This window comes from Poecilia latipinna, unplaced genomic scaffold (genome assembly GCF_001443285.1).
Source record: "Poecilia latipinna isolate Pla-1442-1.1 unplaced genomic scaffold, P_latipinna-1.0 Scaffold300, whole genome shotgun sequence".
Lineage (NCBI taxonomy): Eukaryota > Metazoa > Chordata > Actinopteri > Cyprinodontiformes > Poeciliidae > Poecilia > Poecilia latipinna.
This window is the reverse complement of record NW_015112916.1, coordinates 20537-30633: the sequence shown is the minus strand read 5'-3', so window position 1 is coordinate 30633 and position 10097 is coordinate 20537. Positions and strand designations below refer to the sequence as shown.

At 36.6% G+C, this 10097-nt stretch overlaps 1 protein-coding gene across 2 annotated transcripts in view; it reads left to right on the top strand.

The window, feature by feature from the left end:
* The window catches only part of fancc (FA complementation group C), a 46747-nt gene that overhangs the window by 22986 nt on the left and 13664 nt on the right, over window positions 1-10097 (top strand). For both annotated transcript variants that reach the window (XM_015034477.1, XM_015034476.1), the window contains 4 exons: window positions 3286-3341; window positions 3454-3553; window positions 6017-6092; window positions 8148-8256. In XM_015034477.1, the coding sequence (XP_014889963.1) occupies window positions 3286-3341; window positions 3454-3553; window positions 6017-6092; window positions 8148-8256 (341 nt within the window). The remainder of the gene's footprint in view (window positions 1-3285; window positions 3342-3453; window positions 3554-6016; window positions 6093-8147; window positions 8257-10097) is intronic.

Here is a 10097-nt window from a genome sequence, read left to right as displayed (position 1 = left end):
TTTTTTTTTACCTTTTTAAAAAAAAAAAAAAATTTTTTAAATTTTAAACACCCCCGGGGGTAAAAAAAAAAAAAAAAATTATATATATATATATATATATATATATATATATATATATAAAGTCCTAGGAAGGAAAAATGTGAAACTGTTGAATTGTTATAACTTCTAATTTGCCTATCAATGAGTTGAAGAGAAATTTCTTTACTTTTGTGCTGTAGCATTTTTGTGATTTTCTCTGCTTCCTGATTTGATAACACTTGATCCCTTTGATAAGCTTCTGATAAATATGTTGCTCCTGTTAAATTAGCTTTTTGGTACACCGCGTCTCATCTGCCTCAAATTAAAGAGTCTCACAAGAGAAACCATTGCACACATCCATATGTGTTCAGTTTCCCTTTGAAGCACTTTGTAAACTGAAACCAAACCATTTTAATAAGTGAGGATCTTAGGAATGTTCCATTGTATTTTTTTGGGGTGGGTCATTATCGAGCTCTTTGCCTGTCAGATCTATTTGGCTTTTGTTCTGCTTGCCTCTCACATAATTTGGCAAGCTCCAGACCACATCTCACATCATTTGGCTGTGTGATATCATACTCACTATCACTTCAATGGCTCAGTGCTCGTCACTTCATATGGCTTCATATATGTTCTTTTTTTTATTATTTTAGAATTGCCGGTACTGAACTTCATCTCGGCAATACAGTGATATGTTTACCATTTGTTGCCCAAAGAGAGGCTAACTTTTAGATGCAAGTTGTTTTCCAGATTTACTTTTTAGTCACTGGGAGATTAGGATCAGTGTGAAGGAATTTAATTCGTCACAGAAACTACACTAGCAGAAATTTGATAAAGCAAATTCTGAATCTTGCCAAAGCGTGCTTTCTGTATGTCGTCGCTGCCAAATTTCTGTACACATCCATAAAATTACTCACACAAAGGTTATTATTGACATCTTGCTTACCTCACTTTCTGATTGCATTTTTTTTTTGGCAGTTAGGAATGTCAGTAAAATTTAAGTGGGAAAGACAAACTTACCTACCTTTTGTTTTGAACTAATCAGGCTTGTGAGGCGGTGCTGCTTGTTTTATTCAGTAGTGATGGTCCACTTAACCTGTGTATATGTCAAGGGGAACTGCACACTCTTTGTGTATAGAGATACTTCTCACAAATTAAGAGATGGCAGTGCACACTAGTGCATATTCATTTGGCTTACTATTACATATACAGAAATTAAACCTGCCAGATAAATCTGATTAAATCTGTCATTTTGAGTAACTGTTCTGTCATAAAATTAGTTTCAAGTGTGCCTGAACTAAAGGTCAGGCATGGTGGCTGGCCACTCTCCTTTAGATTTTTCTCCTAAAGATCAGAATAATGGTGCCATTGCCCAAGTCTGAACATGCAAAAGGGGCATCAGATCGTCAAACTATTTATTCCTGAAGCCCTTACATATGGCTGATCAAGCTGAAATGCTTTTATTTATCAACAAATACCGTTGCAGATTTTTGCAATACAATCGTTTCGAGTTGTTTTTCCAATTACCGATGCCTAAAATGATCATGTGATATTTTATAAATACTGCAGAATTCTTAAGACTATTTGATCGTTCACAATATTTTATGGTTATTCCAAAGCATATGGAATATCCACAAAATATTCCAAAGCTTGTGCTCAGTATTGTTCAGTACTCCTGGTTGTAAGTGAACTAATCAGCTTTGAACTAATCAGCGAAAACCTAATCTATTCAGATTAGGTTTTCGCTCTGCGTCTCCAAATGGAATCAACTGACCAGTAACAAAGCGGTTGTTGATACCTGAAGGATGAATTTTTCCTTTTCATCTGGTGTCTTGGGGCCCCATGTATGGTCTTAATTATGTGCCCTTGTGTTAATCCAGTCCATCATCTACTCACATTGTATTGATTATTACATTACATCTGGCATTGTGTTTTTATTAAGAAAAAGGGAGGTTCAGGTTTCATGTGTCTGTTTATATGACTGTGTGGGATACTTCTAAACAAAAATAAAAAGTAAGGAAATCTGAGATGTCTGGGCTCCGTCCATCCCCTCGCTTGCCTTCCTTTCTCGAACTTGTTTATACTACAGTCAAAAATAGGAAACATAAAAATGTGTTCGCATTCCTCATTCTGGCTTTTCCTACCGCCTTCTGACCCAGGCAGAGGGCCCAATAACAATAAACACTCACTTCCTGCCCCAGACTGCTAAAAAGAAACAGGATGTTTGTTGTGTGCTGTAATTGACTCTCCGTGAAGTGTTAGTCGTAAGGTATGGAGGAGGATGCTAAAAACGCAGCTGTCGGGATCCTTGATGCTTCACACACATCCATGAATGAAAGTGAGGATGTACAATTTTATGCTAGCCATTTGGTAACTAATCTCTGATGTGCATACAAGCAGAGACATGCAATGGGCAATTGCTTGGTCTTGTTTTATAAGACGAAGGTAAAAACTAGTTTGGAGTATTTTGTGGTTGTAATTACAGTGTATGGACACTTGGTGGAACTATTTGTTATTTAATTCTGTTATAATTTGACTCATACCCTGGTCTTTTGTCCATTTCATTTAATAACTCTGTTACTGATAGTATGTCCGGTTTTATTCCCTCTATTTAATCAGGTTACTCCTCATTTGTTCATATATGGACATAGAGTCCGTTATATATTTTACCTGCACTATATGAAGTCCCAACTCTTAAGGCTTTCTAAACCACAAATCGCTGCTTTTCCACCAGCTGCCAGTAAATCAAGCGAAAACAAACAAACAATAAAAAAAGGAGGAAGCACAACATTAAGAAGCATTCATCTCTTCTTATTGTACTGCTCTGCTGGGGTAAAGCCTGTGAGGTATATGACATGTGAACCACATGGCATTATATGTGTTGCGTATTAAGCGCCAGATAATTAGGGACTCGGCGACATGCACAGTACAGCTGTTAAATGTTTGCACTGGGGCGTTTTAGAATGTATTAAATCTGAAACACATGATGAGTGTGGATTAGGAGGAGATGAGAAAATGAGTATGTGGGAGTGTTAGGGAGGCTTGACAGAGTGGGAAACTGAGTGTTTAATGAGGAGAAAGTGAGAACAGAGAAACTATGATTTCAAATGTAATCATTTAGATGGTCCAACAGTGCCACCTGGTGGTTAAGCACTCTTGTTAAAAAGTGATTTATTGTTGCCATTGTTTTCTGAAACCTGCTGATATTGTAGATGCATTTTAACATGTCTGGCCATAGCTTGTGAAGTTTGCCCCTTTTGTGTGTTTTAGCCTAAAGCTTGTGCTCAACATTGTTCAGTATTCCTGGTTGTAAATGACATCTTCAGGTAAGTGCAGTGGATTTAATTTGAATTTAAGATGTCATTTAACAATAGTCTATTTCTTTGTTTCTTGCTGAATATTTTAGTTATATGTTGGGGTTTTTTCCACTTTTGGCAGGACTGTTCTTAAACAGACTGAAAGGAATGAGCGTGTTAAGAATGTTTTTCAAACATTTACCAAATGCTTCTTCATGGAGCTTTCACGGTTGCAGCCTCAGGTAAGACAATTTTTATTTATTTTTTATTTATTTCTCCTTTTTAAAGAGACTCACATTGTTACTTATTATATGGCTTAATATTAGAGTCAGTAAAGCACTTTATTTTTTCTCATAGTGACAAAGATGGAAGAAAAATTAAAAAGGGGAAAGAGTAAAAAAGATTGATATTGCATTATGACAAACTAATAAGTGCAATCAGAATGAACACAAAAATCAACAATATCTGTATATCTAAACTTCTCTGCTAAAGAAAATAATGTGCAGAAGGAAATTAAATGTCCATATTTTCTTGATACTACATTCTATTTTCCCTACATGCTAGAGAATGAAGTCTGGTTGTGTGATGAAAGCCACACTATATGTTAAGCGGAAAGATTTTGGACATAATCTGTTGTAGCTAAAGCCTAGAAAAACTCAAAAATAACAGACAACAAAGCCTTGCATAATCATTGTGCAGAAGACTGTTTTTGTGAGGACGTTGCAGTTTAAGCTCCTTTTCATAATTGAAGCAAAAAATCATCTTCAATATCTAGTAACTTGAGAGAAGAGAATCTACAAAATTCAGAATGTAAGTGAAGATGATTCATTATTAAAGTAAATGAAAAAAAAAGCTTATTTTTACACCACAGGGTTAGCCGAACACCTAAGGTGGAGAACAATTTCCTGCACTCAGCAGGAAAATTCACTGCTGATGAATCTTCACCATCATTATCACTTCATCTCCAACTGAGAGCTCCACTATTCACACTACACTCCCATAGCCGACACCTCTACTCGACTGACAATGAATTCAAATGATTAATTTACACGTAAAACCTTTGTCCAGATAATCACCTGGAGTGATTGGCGAATATGCTGCCCTGGTGTGTCACTGTGTGCTTTAGCTTGAAACTTTCAGCCCTTAGCATGGTTCTGTTGCTTTATCATCCAATTAGAAGTCACGTATGACCATATTGTAATTATTTGGCACCTGCATATCATACATAAATATTAAGAGGCAGTCAGTAAATGCGGTACTCTGAAAATCCATGTACTATCTACGAAACAATTAGGTGAATGCTGTATATTTTCCATAACTTTTATCTAAGTACAAGGGTGATGCACAGTTTTAAAAAGTTATTAAAAAAATATGGAAATAGCTTATTTGTTTTCGTAGGTTTGACTAAGTATGGTAAATGTAACCATGTAGTATAGATAACTGTTTCTTTTCATATTTAATGCCTTTGTTTTTCCAGAAGCAAAAACTAAAACTGAGTTCCTAAATACTTGCTTTATTTTCTGATGCCATTCTTGTTCCTTAAATCACTTCTACACAATTTGGGTTTCATGTTTCTGGCATTAACAATTTTGGTTTCAGTTAAATTCTATCATTGGATTTGTTTTGTTTGTTTGTTTCTAGTCAACTTCAATTTCGAGTTTTGAAGTGGGTCTGAAATAGGTGCCAAAACTGTCTTATTTTTATTTTTTTTATGTGTAAATGTTACAAAATTCACAATTGAAATAATCTGAAACAGGAAAATATCAACCCTGACATGGTATGTCTGTTAATGATTTTTAATTTGAGCCCATCTAAGTTTGTGGCATTGGAAGAAAAGATGTGAAATAATCTTTTTTTTTTCTTTTTCAGACACTGTCTTTGTCACTTTTTGTGGTTTATGGAAGATACAGTTATTGGAACACAAAACTGAACTGATTATGTTTCCAATTAGTTTTTTATTACTTTTTAAAGCCTCAATAGTATTTTTTTCAACAAAACTTTTTTAAGTTTTGCCTTACAGGACATTCAAACCTCCATTCATTGTCGTCTGACTTGAAGTATTTCCATACTTTGGATTATTTTAGCCTGTGTGAATTTAAAAACCTGGCTTAATCAAGAGTGAAACAGAAATTATCTGTAGCACGCAGAAATGTTTGAAACTCTCAATGACCAACTGCATCAAGTGTCTTTTCTTTACACACACAGCAGTTTTTAGACATTTTTTATATTTTTTTTTATTAAAAAGATACATTTATTTTTTAAAGATATGTTCAGTTTACATGATTGTGTCTACTAAACATATCAGAGGCGATTGATTAGTCTTAGAGATTCCATGGACTACGAGGATAGACTGCAGCAGTTCAAATACAATGTGTTATGTGCATTTTCAAAATAAATGTATACAATTTGATTCAACTTATACAAAAAAAAATCTAAAAATGTGTAAGTGGAAAAGCCTAGATTTTTAATATTGATATTTGCGGTAGGAGCAATCAGAGCCGATGGAAGACTTATGGTGTTTGTATAGACCTCTGTTTCATTTGTTGTTGTCCAAATTTCTATTTGGAGCAATGTGACGACACATCGCTCCAACATTTGCTCCAGCATTATCACCCTACCTTTCAGGATGTCATTTGAAGGGTGCAGAAAGTGACGTGAAGTCTTATCTCCACTATTCAGTTAAAACATTTTTCCCTCTATTTCAGCCATCTGCATCTTTAAAAGCCTTCTTCCCACAGTCCCCTCCAAGTCTTCTGATTCCTCTCTTTACCATGCCTTCAGGTCAGTGTGCTCATACATCCTCACTGAGTTTGTCTGCCTTAACTCCTGGGAAAAATCCACAAAACTCTCCAGTGTGACTAATAGTGTAATAAAGTGTTATTTGGCAGTGCGTAAACAGCTTTTCTTCAAGTTTGTGTCTTTATATGTCACATACTTATACAGTAACTATTTTTGTCAGACATCGAAGTTACTATGACGTGAGGTGTCATTACTTCTCCAAGATCGATACACAGGTTTAATCATTTGCTTTGCCAGCTCATGGGCTTGATAATAGTTACACAGAGAGGCTTAACTGCATTGAGTAAGTGTTGGAGTATGAACAGCTCTATGTGGGGGAATGTGTACGGTTGAAGAGATGCAGAGTAGGTGAGTGCAGGAGTGCTGCTTATCAGTGTATGCCCAGACTGGCCCACAGGCAGGAATTATTTACGTGAATGGAGCCATTTAGGGACACACTGAAGCCCTGCCAGAAATCACAGTTAATTATTACTCTGTGTGTGTGTGTGCGCGTGTGTGTGTGTTTGTGGTGAAAGGTAATATTTCACTAGGGACTGAATAGTAATGATATTGTAAAAAGGTGAAGGATCCAAGTTTCACGCATCCTGTGTAAGTCATAAATACACAAATAGCATTGCATTCTTAATACTTACCCCAAGGAGACCCTCAGATCTTTGTTAGTTTGTTTGTCGAGCTGAAATGTCATCTTGTTGTGTGGGAAGATGTCCTTGTTACAGGAAAAGCATTTTCCCAAAATGCAGTTCCTAACTCTACTCTGGTCATCAACACAACTTGATAGCTGTTTTCTTTTCTTCTTTTTAATAACAACAGAAAAAACAATGAAACAACAAAACAAGCTGAAGACATAACATTCGAGTATCCTTGAATTTAGAGTCTCCTTAGATATGTTCAATAACAGTTCCTTCCACTACACCGTGGTAAGAAGCATCAGCTTCATTTTTAATTTTTTTTTTTTGTCGTTTTAGCCATGTTTTATTTTTTTTTTGCTCAGTCTTTGCAAACTACTTTGTGAATTTTCACTGTGAAAGCAGCAATATAAGTAATTTACTTACAATAATGAAAGAGTTGCAACTTAAACAAGAGAAATAGCATTAATTAGTCCTTTGCCACTTTATACTCCCATTTATTACCAAGCCATTGCTATTTTGTCCACTTTCAATCTGTAAACAAGTTGCAGGTTGTGTTGTAGTTAAGTTTATTCCTGTAATTGGAGATAAATTGTCTTTACAATGTTCAATAACAATTCCTTTCACTAGACCGTGGTAAGAAGCATCAGCTTCATTTTGTACTCAGAGGTGGGATACAAAGGATGTATAAATTGTAATTAAAAGTAGAAAAAAATTGCATTTCCTTTCAAAATGCAATGTGAGGGCTGTAAGCTGAATATGTTAAGTGAAAACTACAGAAGCATTTGAAGTCAACTGCAGAGGATGTGCTGAAATGTAAGAAATGGGAAGAACCAGCAGAATAAGGCAAAAGCCTGCGAAATGCACATAAAGAAAACTGTAGAAGAGAAGGGAAAACTTTCAGTCAATGCAAAAATCCCAGCCAAAGACTATTAGAAATATGTGCAGAACATTGTTTACAAAGCTAAGCAGGGTTGGAAGGAGGGTTTGAATTAGCTTTGGAAAAAGGGATGGATTTAGGTTTGTACTGAGATGTGGAAGGAGGGAAGGAATGAGGGATAGAATGAGGTTGTAGCAGATTTTTAAAAAGAAATTATGGGATGTTCTGTGCACTTCAGAGAGGCCAAAAATGATTGCAAAAAGCTGAATATTTCATAAAACACAGAAGATGTCAGTTATAAATACATAGTCTGAACGATCGGAATAAGGTAATAGTTGAATGGTTGAAATAACACATAGTATGCAGAAGTAGTTAAGTGGCAAAAAGTGTACTGGAAATAAAAAAAAAATTAGAACATTCACACTAATCGTGATCTTAGAGTAAAATTTAGTTAGACGTATTTCTCTCCTTTTTTTAAAAACACAAATAGCAATTGCATCAGTTTAATGTACGTTTTTTTTTTTCTTTCAGAGATGCCTCAGGAGAGCTTGAAAAACCACTTGATGTGGGTCAGCAGCTCATTACAGAGGCTGACTGAGGAGGAAGAAGACGACGAAGACTCAGATAGTGGCAACATCAGGTGAGAAAGAGAGACTCGACAGTGAAATGTGCTAATGTGCGTCTGCTTCCAGCAACATGTTGGAACCCTGTTCAGCATGGTGCTCCTATTTCCATTAGTTGCCATTGAGATGGTGGTTAGTCAGTAATTTCCCGTTGCATCATAGCAGAGTGGTCCTGGAGCACAGTGTGGCTTCTCCAAGCATTCATTAGAGGCCATTAGCTTTGGGGCGGGGGGGGGAAGCACATTGGAAAAAAACAGACGTTATGAAGTCCAATAAATAGTGAGAGAAGTAGTTCAGGACAAGAAGCAGGAAGAAGGTGCACACATTAAATAACATCGCCATGGAAAAAAGAAAACATGTACAGTTGTCTTGAATGAACTCATTTTTTTTTAAAGGAAGATTGGGGGCCAGGGGGTAGAGGGAACATGCTTTAAAAAAAAACAAAAAGAAAAACAGATGACGTCGTAAAGATGGAGACGGGTGACTTGATACCCTCAGGATGCGGTTTTTGAACGGGGCCTATTATCCCGCCGCCGCCGCCGCTTGAATCTGAAGCTCCATTCAAAAGTCTCTAAGCGAGCCAGCAGTGGTAAATAGTGCCTTACTGCTGCCAAGGCCCTGCAGAGGGCTGCTGCTGTTGGTATGCTGCAGCCAAGTGGAAGGGAGGATGAGGAGACAAATGATGGTATTAGAGGAAATGTGAGAATCATCTTTACTCCTCACATTGCCTTCAATGTTACAGCTGTGCAGCTCGGTGTAGTCTGCTGCAGCATTCTTAATTTCCAAATTGTTTACAATCTATTTTTGTCACAGCAGTCCATAATTATCACAGTTTTTATATTCACTCCAGCTCTGTAAATGATTTCCTCTTTTTAAAAGTCATGCATATTTAGGACACTAATATGACTGAAGAGACTTTACTCTCTTTGAAGTTTATCAGGTTTATTGCAGAGTTAGGACGCCGACCCATCCCTATGCCTGTTGAACAAAATGTTGTTTTAGCAATTTCAGTTGCATTGCCTGTGTTGACCATGACAGAGAATATGTCTGTCGCAGTGAACAAAGCAGGATGTTGTCATCATAGAAGAAGATAACATCCTGGCAGGAAGATAGTTGCAGTGGAGGTGGGTTTAATTAATTTATTTTTTGCTTGGATCCCTTTTTAGCTTATTTTTAGATTTTAAATGAAGAAAAATGGTATCGTTTACTGCTGAATCAATGTCAAAGGCTTGAATGTCATACATTTCAGATTTTGTAACTTGAACTCTTCTTTTTTTTTATGAGTTACTTAATATAGGCTGAGGTTAAGGAAGGCTGCCTCAAAACTGTTATTAGCCTGCGGTATCCGTTCTAAAGCCAATTCTGATTAGTTTCAATTGATTTTCTAGTTGGGACACTCAAAATTTTAATCATTTAACTGTTGATTTGAAGTGAAGTTGACACAGATTTGTTCACAGTACTTTTTCTTTACTCGGCCAATCACTTTTTGTGCTGCACTACCAACATTTTAAATATACATATGTTCTTATGTTAAATAATATTTAAAATATGTTAAAATAAATACAGCATGGGGGCTGCACAGTGGCGTAGCCTTGCAGCAAGAAAGTCCTGGGTTTGATTCCCAGTCCAGGGTCTTTCTGCATGGGATTTGTATATTTCCGGTTGTCGCTGGGTACTCCGGCTTCCTCCCACAGTCCAAAAACATGACTGTTAGGTTAATCACAGCTGGTGTGAGTGAGTGAGTGAGTGAGTGAGTGAGTGAGTGTGTGTGTGTGTGTGTGTGTGTGTGTGTGTGTGTGTGTGTGTGTGTGTGTGTGTGTGTGTGTGTGTGTGTGTGTGTGTGTGTGTGTGTGTGTGT